Source organism: Heterocephalus glaber, unplaced genomic scaffold (assembly GCF_053883595.1).
Source record: "Heterocephalus glaber isolate CG9 unplaced genomic scaffold, H.glaber_assembly_v1.0 deba00001863, whole genome shotgun sequence".
In the NCBI taxonomy this organism is placed as follows: domain Eukaryota; kingdom Metazoa; phylum Chordata; class Mammalia; order Rodentia; family Bathyergidae; genus Heterocephalus; species Heterocephalus glaber.
This window is the reverse complement of record NW_028258503.1, coordinates 544518-563272: the sequence shown is the minus strand read 5'-3', so window position 1 is coordinate 563272 and position 18755 is coordinate 544518. Positions and strand designations below refer to the sequence as shown.

The 18755-nt window shown below is 39.0% G+C and overlaps 2 protein-coding genes across 8 annotated transcripts in view; both read left to right on the top strand.

The window, feature by feature from the left end:
• The window catches only part of Clic2 (CLIC family member 2), a 92739-nt gene extending 84480 nt beyond the window's left edge, over positions 1-8259 (top strand). Inside the window, exon 13 of the transcript XR_015448431.1 lies at positions 2967-8259. The gene's annotated coding sequence lies outside the window, so the exon portion shown is untranslated. The remainder of the gene's footprint in view (positions 1-2966) is intronic.
• On the top strand, positions 2971-18112 carry Rab39b (RAB39B, member RAS oncogene family). Of its 7 annotated transcripts, none has more exons than XR_015448432.1 (6): positions 2971-3091; positions 8545-8577; positions 9581-9868; positions 10368-10536; positions 11008-11043; positions 11918-12209. XR_015448432.1 is itself a non-coding variant. In XM_021252443.2 (5 exons), the coding sequence occupies exons 1-4, from the start codon at positions 2971-2973 to the stop codon at positions 10511-10513; spliced, it is 588 nt and encodes a 195-aa protein (XP_021108102.2). In that variant the 3' UTR covers positions 10514-10536; positions 11918-12209. The 7 variants fall into 7 exon arrangements, 4 of the variants coding, with proteins under 4 accessions (XP_021108102.2, XP_087060265.1, XP_004875230.1 ...); XR_002392220.2 differs by having other exon boundaries at positions 10820-11043; XR_002392219.2 differs by having other exon boundaries at positions 10368-11043.
• Positions 18113-18755: the final 643 nt, after the last annotated feature.

The following is an 18755-nucleotide window of genomic DNA, read 5'->3' as shown; positions in this document are numbered from 1 at the left end:
GCTGGGATTCAGTACCTGAAACCAACAAATCAAAGAAGGTGAGGTTTATTTAATTCATGGTTTTTAGAGGATTCAGTCCATAGTCAGCTGATTCCAGGGCAGAAGGTGAGGGGAAGAGTCTGAGTAGAGGAAAGTGCTTCATGTCCTGGCAGCCAGGAAGCAGACAGTAAAGAGAGAAGCCAGGGAGAAAGATATACCCTTCCAAGTCATGTCCCCACTGATTCGCCTCTTCTGACGAGGTTCCAACCCCTAAGATCATATTTAGCTATAGCAGCCCCATGAGTCAATCACCATTCAAAAGCTCTGTGTATGAGCATGTGAGGTTTGGGGGGAACATCTAGCGGTAAACCACAACAGTGGTTTATCAGGATCTTTTGAGATGATCAAAATGATGATATGGCACTTTTTTTTTTTCTTGCCGTAGTGGAGATTGAACCCAGGACTTTGAGCACGTTAAGAAAGTCCTCTACTGCTAAGCTACAGATCCAACCCATTTTCCCTTATATATTTCTTATTTTGATATAGGGTCTCACTGCTACAGGCTACCTAGGTTCATACCCTTCTGTTCGTTTGCTCATCACTGACCAAATCAAAGGAAGTCATATATTTTGTAAAAAAAGAGAATGTATTCAAACTTAGCTCCCAAGAGATTCAGGATCGCATTTGCCTCACATCACAACTTCTTCTTGTACTAGTGGGCAAGGGCCTTTTATAGGAAGGAGTGATAGAGAGGAGCACAGAGACAGGACACAGATCTTCACGTTTGCTTTATGGTTTCCAGCCATCTTTAGCTCATTGTCCCCTTTCTCGTGGAAAGAAAATGAAGCTCCAGGCCTCCTGGTGTCAGCATCTGTATTTTCTGTCACTTCATCTGAGCTGAAGAGAGGAGGTGGTGTTGGTTATGGAAATTTGGAGAAATTGCTTATCTCTACAAGATTAAAAAATTGTAACTTTTAAAGTTCTATTTTGCAATGCTAGATGCATCACTACATTGCTTAGGCAGGCCTTGAACTTGTGATACTCCTGTCTTAGCCTCCTGAGCAGCTGGAATTATAGGCATGCACAATCAGGCTTGGAAATCATATGGGTTTTATCATTCATTCTGTTGATCCAATGTATTATATTCATATATTTGCATATGTTGAATCATCCTTTCGTCTCCAGGATAATTCTACTTTGACAGGCTAATTGCTAGCATTTTGTTATATATTCATTAGGGATATTAGTCTATAATTTTCTTTTTTGTGCATTTCCTTATCTAGTTTTGGTACTAGGGCAATTAGCTTGTAGAGTGATTTTGGAAAGATTCTCTCCCTTTCAACAGTTTGGTATAGTTTGAAAAGAATTGGTATCAGCTGTTTTAAAAGTCTGGTAAGATTGAGTAGTGAAGGCATGGCTTTTTCTTTGTTGAGAGACATGTCATCAGTGATTTTATCTCATGGTTTTTTATTTCTCTTTTCAGTTTTTCTATGTATAGATTATTCAACTTCAACACATATATAATGTGTTCAAAAATTTATCTCTTCTACATTTTCCAACTTGTTATCATATAGTTATCCATAATAATTTCTATTGACTCACTGTATTTCTGTGGTGTCAGTTGTAATGTCATTTACATCTCTGATTTTATGTTTATATTTTTCTTTTTATTTTCCTGGTTAGTCTAGATAGAGGTTTATCAATTTTGTTTATCTTTTTAAAAAACTTTTATTGTATTGATCTTTTGTATTATTATTTAGTCTCTATTTCATTTATTTATGCTGTTACCTTTGTTATTTATGTCCACCTATTAGTATTAGGTGGACATAATAAATACCTATTAGTATTGGTTTCTTTTTGATTTTCTAGCTCCTTGTGTTGCATTGTTAGGTTGTTTATTAGGAATCTTTCTCTATTTTTATGTACTGCTGTATTAGTCACTTTCCCAGGACTGGGACAAAATAGCTGACACATACAACTTAAAAGAGGAGTGGTTCATTTTGAGTCATGGTTTTAGAAGGTTCAGTCCATGGTCAGCTGGCTCCAAGGCAAAAATGTCATGGTGGAAGGGCATGGCAGAAGAGAGCTGCTCAACTCATGGTAGCTAGGAAGCAGAGAGATGAGGGAGAAGCCAGGAACAAGAATACATCCTTCCAGGTCCCAGACCTAGGGACCCACCTCTATCCAGGCCCCCTCTATTAAGAGCACACTTGTAGATGAATTCATCAACAGATTAATGCACTGATTAGCATAGTGCCACTGTGATCAAATCACTTTTCAAAAGCCCTACCTCTGAACATCTGAGACTCTTGGAGGACATTTTAAATGTAAACGAAAAGAAATTATTTTTGCTGTATCCCATAGGTTTTGACATGTTTTGTTTACACTTTCATTTGTTTCAAGAAAATTTTAATTTCTCTTTTGATTTCACCATTGATCTATTTATTGTTCAAGAGTATGTAGTGTAATTTCCATAGTTTGTATAATTTCTAAAGTTCTTGTTAGTTTCTAATTTTAATCCATTGTGATCAGAAAAAAATACATGATACAATTTTGATTCTTTAAAATTTTGTTGAGACTTATTTTGTGACTTAATATATTATCTATCTTGGAGATTGTCCCAGGTCCTGATGAGAAGAATCTATATTCTGTAGCCGCTGGGTAAATTATTCTGTAGATGTCTGTTAGATCCATTTAGTTAACAGTACAGTTTAACTCTGGTATTTTTTTTGTAGATTTTTTTTCACTAAATAATCAGTTCATTGGCAAAAATGGGGTCCTGATGGTCCCTATTATTGTACTGGGGTCGATCTTTCATTTTAGATAAAATAATGTTTGCGTTACATAATTGAGTGCCCAAGATTGGGTGCATATATACTTACAATTGTTATTTCTCCTTGCTGAATTGATCCCCTTACCATTATCAAGTGACTTTTGTTTATTTTGCAGTTTTGACTTAAAAATCTATTTTATCTCGCATAAAACAGAAATATGAGAAGACAAGGAAAAAATGCCTCCACAAGCTCTCAACTCCCTAAAGCAGATAAAGGGATCATTGAGGGGAAGGAAATCAAAACCCACGTAGCAAAACATCTAAAAGATATCATTGGAGGTAATAAAACAGATAAATAAGGTACTTGGGAAAATCAAAGAAGACATAACTAGACAAATAATATTTCTAATGAAACAAATGATCAGTAAGTCTACAAAAGACACTAATAAAACATAGCAGAGCTAAAGAAAGAAGTATAAAATATAAATGTCCAGCATAAAAAAGAATTGGAGTCAATAAAAAAGTTCCCAAAAGAAATCCAGAGATTAAAAATATGACTCAAAGTATGGGCAGCTAAAGTGACCAAAGTGAGTATACAGTGTCAGACCTAGAAGACACTCCTGAGCTTGGTAATCAGTTAATGAGAGATACCTTAAAAACAACAAGAGGATATAAAAAATGGACCCAACAGCTGCTAGATGACACAAAGACTAATCTAAGATTAATTGGAATTAGCGAAAAATCAGAAGGCAGCACAAAAGGGCATTAAAAAACTATTTACAGAAGTGCTAGTAGAAAGCTTTCCAAACATGGGAAAAGATTCAACATACAGATAAATTAGGCATATAAAACCCAGAATAGCCATGATTATAAAAGAACCACTCCATAACACATGATAAGCAAAATACCAGAAATCCAACACAAGAATAGGATTGTAAAAGCTGTTAGAGAAAAACAGCGAATCACTTATAAAGGAAAATCTATCAGAATAGCAGTAGATTTCTAAACACAAACCTTAAAGGCAAGAAGGGGTTGAAGTGTTTCAATTTCTAAAAGAAAACAACTTCCAACCCAGACTTATACACCCAGCAAAATTATCCTTCAAAGTTGATGGAGAAATAAGATATTTTCATGATAAAGGGCACCTACAGAAAGTCATGACTGCCAAAACAGCACTCCAAAAAATTCTCAAGGATACTCTAGAAAGAGACAGTGAGTCTAACAATGACAAAAGACCCAAAAGAATGAATGTACCAGTAGGCCAAGCAATTAAGTCAAAAGGGAAAAAAAGGGAATCAGCAGCAGGAAAGTAAAACAATAATGGGGCTAAGTCAATGCCTATCAGTTATAGGTATCAATGTGAATAGTTTCATTTTTCCAATGAAAAGACAGATTAGCAGACTGGATCAAGAAACAAAATCTAACAATATGCTGCATACAAGAAACACATTTAACCCAAAAAGAAAATCATACATTAAAAAGACCAAAGGATGGAAAACAATATTCCATGCAACAGAAACCTGAAAACAAGCTGGAGTAGCTATCCTATATTGATACAAAATGGATATTAAACCAAAACTGATCAGAAGAGGCAAAAAAGGACACCACACATTGGTCAATGAAATTACTCAAAAGGAAGAGATAACAATTATAAATGCATATGAACCAAACAATGGTGCACACAACTTCATAAAACACTACTGGACATAAAGAATAAGATAAGCATCAATACAGTTATAGTGGGTACATTAGTTATTTTCTCATTGCTGGGACAAAATACACAACATGCAAAAGTTAAAGGAGAGATTTATTTTGGCTCATAGTTTGTAGAGGTTTTATTCTAGTCACCTGGCTCCAAGGCAGTGTGGCATGGCAAAGGGGCATGGCAGAGGAGAAACAGCTCATTGCAGGCAGAATCCAGCGCCAGATCAAGGGAAGAGGAGGGATGTGTATTTATTCCAAGCTGCACCCTATGGCCCACCTCTTCCCATCAGGCTTCATCTTCCAACATTACATACAGCTACAAACCCATCAGTGGACTAATCCAGTACCACACACCCATGATCCAGTTCCACACACCCATGATCCAATCACCTCCCAAAAGCCCCACTCTTAAGTGCATGAGGCTTTGTGAAGACATCTGGGTATAAACTACAAAGTGGGAGACCTCAGTATCCCACTAACACAAATAGATCAACTAAACAAAAAAATCAGCAAAGAAATATCAGAGTTTGAGGGCCGGGGATTTAGCTCAGTGGTTCCGCCGCCTGCCTCGCAAGCGCAAGGTCCCGAGTTCGATCTCCGGTACCAAAAATATATATATCAGAGTTGAAACAAGCCAAACAAATAAAATTTATATATATATATATATAAAGTGTTCCACCCAACAACAAAGGAATATACATTGTTTTCGGCAACACATGAAATGTTCTCCAAACTAGACCACTTACTAGTCAAAAAAACATGCTTAAATCAATGCAAAAGAATTAAAATTTTACCAAGCATATTGTTAGATAACAATGCAATGAAACTATAAATCAATAGCAAAATAAACCACAGAAATCAGGCAAACACATGGAAATTAAACAACATATTCTTGAATAATCAGTAGGTCACAGAAGAAATTAAGGAAGAAATCAGACAGTTCCTAGAATTAAATGATAATGTCAGTACAACATACCAGAACTTATAGGGCACAATGAAAGCAGTTCTGAGAGGACAGTTCATACCTGTGAATGCCCACCTGTGAAAACCAGTGAATCCAAATAAATAAGCTAATGACGCACCTCAAGCTTGGAAAAAAAGTGATCCAAATCCAAGCAATTACGAGGAAGAAAATTTGGGCCAGGGATTGAGCTCAGTGGTTCCGCCACCTGCCTCACAAGCGCACGGTCCTGAGTTCGATTCTCAGTACCAAAAAAAAAAAACCCCAAACGAGGAAGGAAATCATAAAGATCAGAGCAGAAATTAATAGAGACTAAAAAAATACTAATAATCAATGTATTGAAGGGGCTGGCACATTGAAAAAGTAAGCAAAGTAGACAAACCCTTAGCCAATCTCACAAAAAAATAAAGAAAAGACACAAGTCAATACAATTATAAATGAAAAAGGTGAAATTGTAATGAACACCATCAAAATCCAAAAGATTATTAGCAACTACTTTGAAAATCTGTATACCAATAAATTGGAGAACTCTGAAGAAATGATGAGATTCCTAGATACATATGAATGAAAAAACTGAATTAAGACTTAAAAATCTTGAATAATCCAATAACAGGTCACGAAATTGTAATAAAAAACCCTGCCAACTAAGAAAAGCCCAGGACCTAATGGATTCACCACCAAATTCTACAAGAACTTCAGGGAAGATCCAACACCAATACTCCTCAAACTCTTTAATGAAATTGAAAGGGAAGGATTACTCCGTTATTCTGGGAAGTTAGCACTACCCTTATCCCCAAACCAGATAAAGATCCAAATGAAAAAGAGAACTACAGGCCAATCTCTTTAATGAATATAGATGCAAACATCCTTAATAAGATACCAGCAAACAGAGTGCAACAAATCATCAAAAGATCCTACACCATGACTAGGGATGCAAGATTGGTTCAGCATATGGAAATCAACAAGTGTAATTCATCACATAAACAGAAGCAAGGACAGGCCCGGGATTGAGCTCAGTGGTTCCAATGCCTGCCTCACAAGCGCAAGGTCCCGAGTTTGATCCCTGGTACCAAAAACAACAACAAAAAAACAAACCCAGAAGCAAGGACAAAAACCACACAATCACCTCAATTGTTGCAGAAAAAGCCTTTGGTAAAATTCAACATCAATTCACAATAAAAAACCCTGAAGAAAATAGGTATAGAAAGACCTTATCTCATTCTGATAAGAGCCATTTATGGCAAACCAACAGCAAATATCATATTAAACAGGCAACAGCTGTAAGTTTTCCCTCTGAAATCAGGAACAAGACAAGGATGTCTGCTATCAACTGCTACTGTTCAGCATAGTTCCTGAAACATTAGCCAGAGCAATCATGCAAGAGAAAGAAATAAAAGGGATATATAGAGGAAAGAGGTCAAATTATTATTATTTGCAGATAACATGATCCTCTACATAGGAGAACCAAAGAATTCCACCAAAACACTCATAGAATTAATAACCAAATTCAGGAGTGTAGCAGTATATAAAGTCAACACACAAAAATCAAGTGTCCCTAAATACCAACAATAAACTCCCTGAGAAAGAAATTAGAAAGACAAAACCATTCACACTAGCATCAAGAAAAATTAAATAGATGGGGGATCCAACATGGCTGAGTAGAGTAGGAGTCACATCAGAGAAACTCAGAGAAGATTCCCTAAGAAGTATTGTGAATTCAGGGCAGGGCATTCACCTCAAAACAGAAAATCAATAGAAAAGATGATATATGTAGATCAAACCAAACAGAGAGCTGAAAAGGGAAAGCAGTATTGCTGTGGTTTGTTCCATGTGCCTCCACCCCCATTTCTCTAGGGAGCAGTCCTTTTGAAAGTGTGGCAAATTGCCCGAGGGACTGAACTAGCACTGCAGAGACCAGACTCCTGCAATAGACTTTGCAAACATTGGCCCATTCCCACTTCACCTCCCCCCCAAAACAAGGGAAAGTTGCATTCCTTCATTGTCCTCTCAGACATTAACCACAGACAAGGGAGCCCCCTCCAGACTGTGGTCAAAGAGAGGATAAACAGGTGAATGGCGACCTAGCCAACTCTCATAGGAATCAGCTTGGCTCACATGCCTCCCCACTAAGTCACTGGCACATGTGTACAGCTGCCAGCACCAGTTTTGCATGCTTACTTTCCCTACTTGCCTGCTAAGTCACAGGTAAGCATGCCCAGACCATCTGGTGCCATCCCTATGACTCCCTTGCCCCTGCTTGCCTGCTGAGACACAGGGAAGCATGCCCTTTCTACCTGGCATCAACCCTGCCAGCCCAGTTGACTAAGGTGTCACGGATGCTAATACCCACCCACAGGCTGAATCTACTCTGTACTCACCTTTCATATCGGCATGACACCATGTGTCACTGGAGCACATATGAAAATAAAAAGGCATGGAATCTCTTACATAAAGTAAGCTTAGATTACATCATCTTAAGAGAAACTTTTAGTTCTAGAGAGCTATATATTTGAGCTAGCAAAGTATCCATTATGATCAAATTAGATGTATGATTGCTAACATTTATCTAGTGCTTATATTGCAAATTTGTGTGTGTTTTACATATATTAACTACTTGACTTCATTAAAATATATGAGGTAAATATTAGTAGCATGCCTGTTTCATAGATTAAAAAATTGAGAAATGAAGAAGACAAGTAAGGGCCGGGGATTTAGCTCAGTGGTGCCACTGCCTGCCTTGCAAGCACAAGGTCCTGAGTTCGATCCCCGTCTGGGCCCCACCCCTGAAAAAAAAAAGAAGCCAAGTAAAGCAGGAATTGAACCTATGTAGTTTTATCATCTATGAGCAAAAATAGAGCATTTAGTACCATGTTCTTGAAATGTTACTTTTTCATGTACAAGACTCTTGCCAAGCCAAGATGACATTGTAAGCCTGCCAAGACTTGACTATTCAGGTAAGTATTATCTAAAGAACAATGGGAACTGGGCAAACATGTTATTTGTAGAGAATCTTCCTTCATGCTCATATGCCAAGCCATCATTCTTGGAATGCTGTTCATAAAGTGGAATAAAACAAACAAATGATATTACTGTTTGTGTAATCTAATCTATAAAACCCTTTTCCCAGGAACCAAGGGCAGAACACAGAAATGTGGAGAGGGTAAGTACTCAAACTTTGAGTGCTCCCTGGAGAGTCCCCTGTTGGGCTCTTCACCACCAGACCTCCTAGCAATTTCCCTGTTTAGCCCAAGGATAAGAGTGTTGGATTCATAGTGGGCTCCTAGACAGTTTAAGCAAAGAAGAGGAAGTAGGATAGGACTTGACCTTGTCTGAAAGGCCAACCTTGTTAGACTGTTGGGGCTTTGAGTAACCTCTATGTAGGGGAAGAAGGCTGCAGGGTGTGTTACATTACTTAATCGGTGATTCCATCAATCATGCCTAAATAATGAAACTCCAATAGTTTGTGTAGTGAAGCTCAGGAGCACTTCTCTGTTTAACAATATTCTATACACATTGTTATACATGGATAGGTTCTTGACTCACTGGAAAAGAACACTGGAATCTTTAGATTTGAGACCCTCCTAGGCCACATCATATGCAACTCTTCTTTCAGTTTCTCTTGATTTGTATCCTTTTTGCTATTATAAAATTGTTATCCTACAAATAGCAGTTTTATGAGAACTATAAAACATTGTAGTGAATTACTGAAACTGATTAAAGAAGGGAAAACTATAAATCTGTTGGTTGGAAATGTGGATGGAGTGGGACCTCCTAAACTTGTAGCTAGTCTATGAAATGAGTTAAGTTTTTCGGAGGATTGTGCCCTTAACCTGTGGAGTTTAGACTAACTCCAGGTAATTTGATTCAGAAGTCATTGTAATAGTCCAATATGATTTGGCTTAAAGTATAACGCCATAAAAATTTTAAAGTTGACTCCAGAAAATTTGCATAATGTACAATAATTTTCCAAATAGCTCTTTATATAAAATAATTTCAAATAGGTCAATTTTATAAATCACAACAATGTTGAATTCTAAAATACCACTTTCATAGTCATTAAACAAAATTCATCATCTATTAAGTTATACACTTCAGTACACATGACTGCTTTTTTGGTGTAAACTAAAACTTTCCTGATTTCTCTTTCTTCATGAAAATCAAAGCCTTTCAACCAAGACATGTTCAGGGCCTCTTCGCCGGCAGGCGGCGGGACCCATTTGGGAGGCAGAAGCAGCAACCACGGCCCGGCTTGAGGGGCGCTCCTGGGGCCAAGGCCATGGCCCCGCGGCTGCAGCTAGAGAAGGCCGCCTGGCGCTGGGCGGAGACCGTGCGGCGCGAGGAGGGGTCGCAGGAGCACATCGAGACCACCTACCGCATCTGGCTGGAGCCCTGCATCCGCTGTGTTTGCAGACGCAACTGCAAAGGAAATCCAGATTGCCTGGTTGGGATTGGTGAGCGTATTTGGTTAGAAGAAATAGATTCGTTGCCACTGCACAAATAAGGAAGAATTGTGTGTCTGTTAGATACTGAAACAGAAAAATATTCGAATAGGAGAAGTGAAGAGGTGGGAACATTGAGGTAGGAGTGATGGTGAAAAGTAGAACAGGAAAATCAGGGCTCAGGCACAACCAATGTTCACACTGGGGAGAAAGATAGGAATTGTTGGGAGGAGTCTGGGTATATGGGAGGAAGCTATGCAGAGGGAAATACAACGTCTGCTAGTAGCTACTTGGGTTGAGGGGAGAAAATTAGACGGAAGCACACCTCCTCAGACCTAGGGAAAAGGAAACACCAGAGAAATCAGGGTCAGAACCCACCCACAATGGAATAGAAGGTTGAGGAGAGGGAGATGGGCCTTGGGTTTGTCACATCATACAATGCAAAATATACTTCTTGAGGTAGCATTCACTTTCAATTCCCTTGCATAACAAAATTACTTTCATGCCTCAGGACCAAGCCCTAAAAGATCATTTTGGAGAAAAGGTGGTGGCAGGATGAATACTGGAGATGGCTGGAAGTCAGAAACTCACCGGCCCAAGTGTCCAAATATTGGATTCCATGGTCAGAGATGCAGGAGTACCTCTCTGGGGACTTAAAATAGATAACTTGCTGCAGAGAGGTCAGCCATAATGCTGGAGTCAACCTCTTTCCCGTGATAAATACCTTCAACCAAGCGAATGTCAGCCTTGATCAGCTTGTTGCCAATAAAAGTAGGCTTGTGCATGGCTCCTTAACACCTTTTTAAAGGCATGGTTTCTTGCTTTCTCCTTGATCTGGGCAAGGCTTGCGTCTTTCTCTCCAAGTGGACAGAATGGGTGATGAGCAGTTATTTCATGCACGTCTGCCACGCCTTCTGCGCTCATGTGAATCGGGGCAATCTGTCTCTTTTATGTCTTTTCTAGAGGTCGTGTTTGTGGCTGTAGCTGAGAATGGCTGTGCTCTGCACCGGCTTCGTCCCATCAGTCCTCACCATGGCCACTTGCTCAGACATCAAGTCTCCATCTCTACTCCCGCTGTACCCCGTGAAGTAAAGTAGTGAAGAACAGGCTTTCCCACCGTGATACCACTGTCCTGGTTTCTTGTGTTACAGGCTGCTCCTTCACAGTCCCTTGGGTATCTTTTTGAGGTGACAAAAATGTTCTACAATTAACTGTAGTGTTTGTTGTGTGTATCTGTGACTAGACTAAAAGCCACTGTGCTGTTGATTAAGTGAGTAGTAAATTGTGTAGTATGTGAACTTATAGATCTATAAATCTGTTTTTTAAAAACAAAAAATAGTTAAGGCAATAATAAAGGATTAGACATTAAAAATACTGTACAAAAATACTGTACAGAAGATACAAAGAGGCAATTCCCAGAAGAGGAAATGCAAAAGGTCAATGCAGAAGACATGATGTTGACATCAGGGTTTTGTGAAATCAAGCAATAACTTTTTAAAACTACATCAGATTGGCAAGAATTAAAAAATGATAAAACACAGGGTGCATGAAATAATGCAGACAAGTGGTCTTTTCTTGCACTGCTGGCTAGAATTTAAATTGCTAAATATTTTTAGAAAGAATATTGCCTAAGTACACTAAATTTAAAATATTCCTACTGTTTGACTTCGATGCTTCTCGTAGAAATAAAGTGTGAGTAGTTGTACTTAAAAGAATCCTTTCTGAAGCGTGACAAAAGAAAAATGAGTTGGAAATAGTTATCTATGATGCTTTCCTAACTGTAAAAGGCAAGTTTCAGAGTAAGGGTACAGTTTGAGCTAATATTTTTTAAAAACAAACATTATATATATATATATTCCATTATGGAAACACTGGACAAATACATAATTGTGGACTTTTTTGTACATTTTTTACTGTTTCACTCCTTTCAATGAAAAGAAATTACATCTTTACTTTGAACAAGTCAATTTTAGATTAAGAGGAGAGTGGGTGACATAATTAGAAAGGAGGGGAACGCGCTGTTCTTCTGACCTTTTTTTTGTGCGCTCCTTTTACAAACAGTGCGGCAGCCAGAGCGTCGCGTCTACGGGGAGAATTACAGTAACCGGTTGTCAGTGATGAGTCAGAGTGCGTGGTGCTGATGCTGCTGCCATTTCATCACCTTTGCGAGCGCAGCATCCATCCCTCCGCTCTCCCCGAGCCTGGGCCTATCTCGCTTTGGGTTCCCGGGCCAGCGATGCGCTCCCGGCCGAGCTAAATCGGAACTGAACCGCGCTGTACGAGGCCTTGGCGGGGCGCCCGTCCCGCTGCCCTCGTCCCGGGCCTAGGAGACCTGCCAAGCCACGGCCATGGAGGCCATCTGGCTCTACCAGTTCCGGCTCATTGTCATCGGGGATTCTACGGTGGGCAAGTCCTGCCTGATACGCCGCTTCACCGAAGGCCGCTTTGCCCAGGTTTCAGACCCCACTGTGGGGGTGGATTTTTTCTCCCGCTTGGTGGAGATCGAGCCAGGAAAACGCATCAAGCTTCAGATCTGGGATACCGCAGGCCAAGAGAGGTTCAGGTGGGAGCGCAGCCCGGGCCCGCGAGCAGTGGGAGGGTCTTCGGAGCTTGCACAGCCTCTGGGGACAGAGGACTTTGGTTCTAATCGCAGTACAAGGGTCTGGAGGGGTTTTGCTCGAGCCTACCTTGGGCTGACTGGGAGTTCAGTGCAGGGAAAGAAGAACCCTGGCAGGAAAGGCTGCTCAATAACACATATTGCTTGCACCACAACTTCCTCAGCCTGCCCCTGATAATAAACTAGCTTGAGTTGATTATTAGAATTCATCAATCTCAGGCCTTATGTTCCTCACTTTCAAAAATGTTCCCAGGTCACCCTAACATAATTGACACCTACAGATACTATAGATAAGTCACATGTATATTGTTTTATTTCTATATCTCTGTGTGTATATGTATGTGTCTCTGTGTATGCTAACGTGTGTCCTGACATAAAGGAAATAGATACTGATTCATCGATTGATTCTTTCTTGCAGTCACAATCCATTCACTGATCACTACTATGCACAAAACTCCGGACTTGGTTCTTGTAAAGTGTGAGGAGACTCACACAGAGAATACCATGTAATCAAAAACAGATAGAGCCCCTTCCCTCTTGTAACTTCTGTACTAGCATAGTGGGGGAAAATAATCAGCAATTACACAAAAGACTGTCTTGTTTTTATTTGTCTACCAATCCTTACTGTAACACTTGACACATAACAATCAATGAATACAGTTAATTTCCTCTCACAACCCTTTGCTCTTCCTTTGTAGAATATATGACTTGTAATCATATGTGTGAATACAGAGGAGGGAGGCTTAACTGCAGAAGATGAGGCCCAAGACAGGACATGCCCAGAGATGGGAAACACCACAGATAAAGACAGAAGGGAGAGAAAACAGAGTGTACACAGAAAGCTTTGCAGAGAACAATTTGAAGTAAAGTCAGGTAGCACAGAAGGCATCAGATAAAAAAGACTCAATAGACCATGTTTATGGTCATTTATTTATTTATCTATTGAACACTAATTGAGCATAGAAAGTATTGGTTAGGTAACTGAAGAGAAGAGATAATTATAAACTTATCTCTAACTTCACACTTCTCTGAACACTGGCAAATATCCTTGTACAGATTCACTTTGAATGTGTGATTGCATCTCATAGCGAAGAAAGGTATCTTGTATATGTTTGTTGGAATTTCTGTATGAACAGTCTGTTCGTATTCACTGCTCCTTATTGACTAGGCAATATTGATTTGTAAGGCTTCTTTACAGTTTATTAGCCCTTTTCTGTCGTGTATGTTGTAAGATACTTCCCCAGCTCGTCATTTATCTCTGCCTTTTTTTAATTTAGGGAAGATGTTAAGTTTTGTTCGGTTTTATGTTGTCCTTAGAAAGGGCTTTGCAACTTGCTTTGCTAACTATTCACAAGCCACTAATACAATAACACATTTCTAGAGTTTAGACAGGCTCCTACGGCTTACTTATTGATTTCTTGAATCACACTTTTAACAAATCAGAACTTTTGTTCATGTCTAATTTTCTAGTATACATATCATTAGTCACCAATCTTTAATCATAGTCTTTAATCATAGAAATATTTTCATTCTCTGGGGCTGATTTGCCTAGTTCTGGAGACTTGAACTCATTTGTAACGTTTGCTCTAAACCATAATCCAGATTGGACTGTAATTTCCCAATTTTTATTCTGTTAACATGGGGCATTTTCCCGAAGCTTTAAGCTATTGAGTCATTCATTGTTTATCTTCTTCATCCAAAACAAAAAACAAAAAATAGGAATACATCACCAATCACAGTACTTGTCCACCCTCTAATAAGCTCATGCATTCTAAACAAATCTATATTTTAAAATGAGGTTCATCAAATGAAGAAATTAAAATATGTGAATGAGATTTCTTCTTTTTAAGAAGTACAGCAAAGCTGGGCATGGTGGCTTATGCCTGTCATCCCAGCACTTGGGAGGCTGAGGCAGGAGGATCGCCATGAGTTCAAGGCCAGCCTGGGCTACATAAGACCTGTCTCACCACCACCACCCCCAAAAATAAGAAGTACAGCGAATATATCATAATTTACTTCCTTTATTTACATTGTAATCAATCCTCATTATAATGATTTACATGAACTATAATTTTAAGGGGAAGACTTGCTTAGGTTGTTTTTCTCAGATAGTCCTGAGTCAGCCTCTCTGAAATTTGCCAACAAGTAGTGCAGAGAGGCATTTTGCTCCGGAAGCCTTCACCATCCCTTTTTTCCCATTCCCACATGGCCTGGAGAATAAAAAACAAAATTATGTTTCTCCTCACAGAAGAGATTGAGGACCCCTGTAGGATGATAATAATAATAGCAATAATGGAAAGACAGAAAGGGTCATAAATTTTAAAAATGGAGTATAATGCAAGATAACTACAGGTATAATTTAACTCTCATAAATTCATTTTTATTCTTAAAACTCCCATTTCAATTGCTAGCGTTTGTAATGAACCGTCCATGATTCAGAACAGTTTAGCATCCATTATTTCATTTTGCCTCCCAAAAACCCTGTGACTTCGGGATGTTATTATGCAGAAGAGAAAGTCTCTGTTAGTTATTTAGATTTGGGAATAGGATAATTAGTTGTGGTTCCACTGGAAGGCAGGAAATAAACTCAGTCATCTCCCAAGGTCATTTTCCAATGTTTAATCAAAGGAAAATGCCTGAAGTTCCATGAGCATTCATTTCTAGAAAATGCCATCTCAAAATTTTACCCAATTGAAAATTCACATATCATTAAAGAATGGCATTGGTATTTCCTTGTTTAAAAAAAAGAAAGTGACTTTTACTAAAGGACTGTGTCATTAACCAGGAACCCTAAAATACACTGAGTTCATTGGAGTGCAGGAGTTTGGGCACAACCTTTATTCTTTACTTCTTTCTTGTGTTTTAGATCCATCACTCGCGCCTACTACAGGAACTCAGTAGGTGGTCTTCTCTTATTTGACATTACCAACCGCAGGTCCTTCCAGAATGTCCATGAGTGGTTAGAAGAGACCAAAGTACACGTTCAGCCCTACCAAATTGTATTTGTTCTGGTGGGTCACAAGTGTGACCTGGATACACAAAGGCAAGTGACTCGCCACGAGGCCGAGAAACTGGCTGCTGCGTACGGCATGAAGTACATTGAGACGTCAGCCCGAGATGCCATTAATGTGGAGAAAGCCTTCACAGACCTGACCAGAGACATATATGAGCTGGTTAAAAGGGGGGAGATTACAATTCAGGAGGGTTGGGAAGGGGTAAAGAGTGGATTTGTACCAAATGTGGTTCACTCTTCAGAAGAGGTGGTCAAATCAGAGAGGAGATGTTTGTGCTAGTCAGCCCTTTTATTTCCAAAACATGCTCTCCCACATGAACCTAAAAGTGGTCAAAACAAATAGAACCCTTATGTGACTGAAGAGAACTCAACCTTTGGATACCAAGGGAGCCTCCTTAGGGGGTGGGGGGCTTTTACGGGCTTCTGTGTGGGTGGATGGGGAAGCCTGGATGCTGTGACACATGTTTGGCAGTCGCTGTTCCATGTGGCCTTTGTGGACATGTTAAGGGCCTGGGGTTTGGGAAGCTAGGTCCCAGGAAAACATACCTATAGACAGGACAATTGTTCCTTGATACTTCAGCTTGTTCATAAGTCATGCCCATAAATATGTAAAGGGAAAATATCATATTGGGAACAATTAACATAACGTAACAAAGAGTATGAGATCGACTTAATTCAATGAGAGTATCTTATGCCAAATGTGTGCGCTTGGTTTGATTAAAAAGTATCAATTTGCTTCTAACAGCTCTCCTGTAAAATGAGGGGTATGGATCAGCAATTTTCTAAGGCCTTTTCAAGGCTTGGTGTTCTAGTAAAAGGATGTGAATAGGAAAAGGGAGGTAACTTGCACACTATTATTATGACATTTGAGAAAATGTATACCCTTGTGGTAGAGTTACCACCTGTGTCAAATCAATTGTCTCATGAAAATTACCACATAAATAGCACACTGGAACCTAAACACCTGACCATACCTGAAGTTTCACTGCTTTGGCCACTGCAAACTCAGAGTGAGCAGTCTGCTTGCTTCTTCAGGCATGTGACACAAACAACACAGGAGTTGCTTCTGAAAAGAGCCCTGAGGCAAACCCTTTCACCAAACCGATATGGAGCACCTGCTCAACAGGAAGCACGGTTAACCCTTACAAACTTGTTACAGTTACTCTACTTCTTTGATCACTGCAGCAGGCCTGTGAAGTTTTCTCCCCCATTTAACAGAATAGTAAACCAAGTGCAAGGACACTCACTGGATCATTATTCTGTCAGATGAATAAACGATTATTCATTTACCTTGGAAGACATATGACTGTAAATAAATGTTCTCTCCAGGTTAGGATATGTTTCCCTATTGATTACAACTCAGCTATTATCTTGAGGGAACCTGGGAATGAATCAAAGGAAAAGCCCATTCAGGTATTCTTGGCAAGAGGACTTTAAACAAATGATTTAATTGCACATCTGAAAACACATTAGAATTGTGTGAGCTATAAGTGTTCTTACCACTGAAATACAATGGACATTTTATTGAAGGAACCAAATACAGCAACGGGGCCTGGGATGGGCATAAAATACTCATCCCTCAATGACCTTGTCACCTGTCTGCTACATACCTACACAGGGTTCCTATCTACCCTAGAGAGTCAGCTCTTAATTCTCAGGGGAACAGACAGATAATTGCTTCAGCAAATCGGAATGGCTTGAAGGTTCCATTATCTTCTTGAAGAGAGGTGATGCTTTAAATTACTTTTGGGATTGTAGCCAGTTCAGCTAGGCAAAAGCCATACTTTTCACAGTAAAAAAAAAAAAAAAAACTATTCTGATTAGGGTCAGGTTTCTCATACCTATTGCTGTAGGAAAGCCTACGAATGGCAAATTGCTTTTTGAGATATCATGTTGAACTTCAGTATGAATGTGACTGAATCTGAAAGTTTGGGAATGTGCTTCAGCCAGAATAACGAAGCCAAACAATGAAAATTATGAAAGATCATTCTGCCACCTGTGTCCCAACTTGGACGAGCACCATGGACCAATTCACAGCATCAACTACAAGTGAACTGATCATTTTCTCTATATTCCTTTCACGTGACCTGGCTTGGGTCAACACAAAATGTCAACTACTATAATTAGTTAGGGTTAGATTCTGAAAGCAAAATTATCAAGTGGATAAATGAGAGTTGCCTGGATACTTATTAATTCAAAAAAAAAGATAGAAACAAAATTTCTCTACAGTTTTCTTGACTAAAATACATTATATGTATACTTTCCCATTTCTGACTTTAAAAAGCAAGTTTAAAATACTCAGCATAGATCCCAGCAGAGGTGGCTGAATTTAATTGCTTAAATAAGTTCTAGAAACTTACAAAAAACATTTTAGTAGAATTCAGTGCTGTTGTTACTACAGCAAGTGGGTTTTAGAAAGTAAGTGTGAAAAAAATCAGGTGTTACTATAATACTAAGGATAAAGCTTTAGAAGCTATTTTACTACATAGGTAAAGAAAAGATTAACTTGTAACAAAGAACACAACTGCATGTTGGATTACATTGTCTTATATTCCAGAGTAAAATGAACTGTATACTTTTCCTTACTTTGTTGTGCACTGTAATAAAATGTGAAACCAATCCTTCATTTAGCTGCATGTGAATGAAAATATGCCTGTATTTAGTAAAATGGTTGATTATGTGACTGTGACATTCCAAGTGTGTGTTGTAGCTATTTCCAGCAGTATTCATCAGTACCTCAAGGCCAGAAAGAGAACATGAGTTTTGAAAGTTATATGACTATCATGTCAAAAGACAAAAAAACCTCACTACTTCTTGGTCAGCACATATCACTGTGGGAAAAGTTGGTTCATCGTTGCAATTTTTAATCAAAGCCCTTAACCCTCTCACCAGGCAGTTGATTATACCTATTGAACTCCTGGAAAGTCTTTTCCTCTAGGATAAATTGCCTCAGACCTGCTATGGTGTGCTTTTCATGTCAGTATCATTTGGAGTGGAAGACAATCATCTAGCACAGTTCCCAAGATGGATGGTACACATACAGTGAAGGATATAAAAGGGAAAGCCATTTGATTCTGAGTCTGGGCATAGGGAAGTATGTTCTGCATAGTTTAATCACTTTTAGGACCATGAATGAATGAAGGGAGGAAAGAAAGGAAAAATGTACGATGTCACAGCATTTCATATACTTTATCACTTCTTAAAATGCTCCCCAGGGCTTGATCATCTTTTCTTCATTTATATTAATTTCCGTGGTGACCCCATGGCTT

What these genes read in the sequence shown, in the direction of transcription:
- Rab39b (XM_004875173.4), top strand. Translation starts at nt 12,205, where the DNA reads ATGGAGGCCATCTGGCTCTACCAGTTCCGGCTCATTGTCATCGGGGAT. An exon ending in GCAGGCCAAGAGAGGTTCAG is followed by an intron (nt 12,420 to 15,339) that starts GTGGGAGCGCAG and finishes CTTGTGTTTTAG; the next exon opens with ATCCATCACTCGCGCCTACT.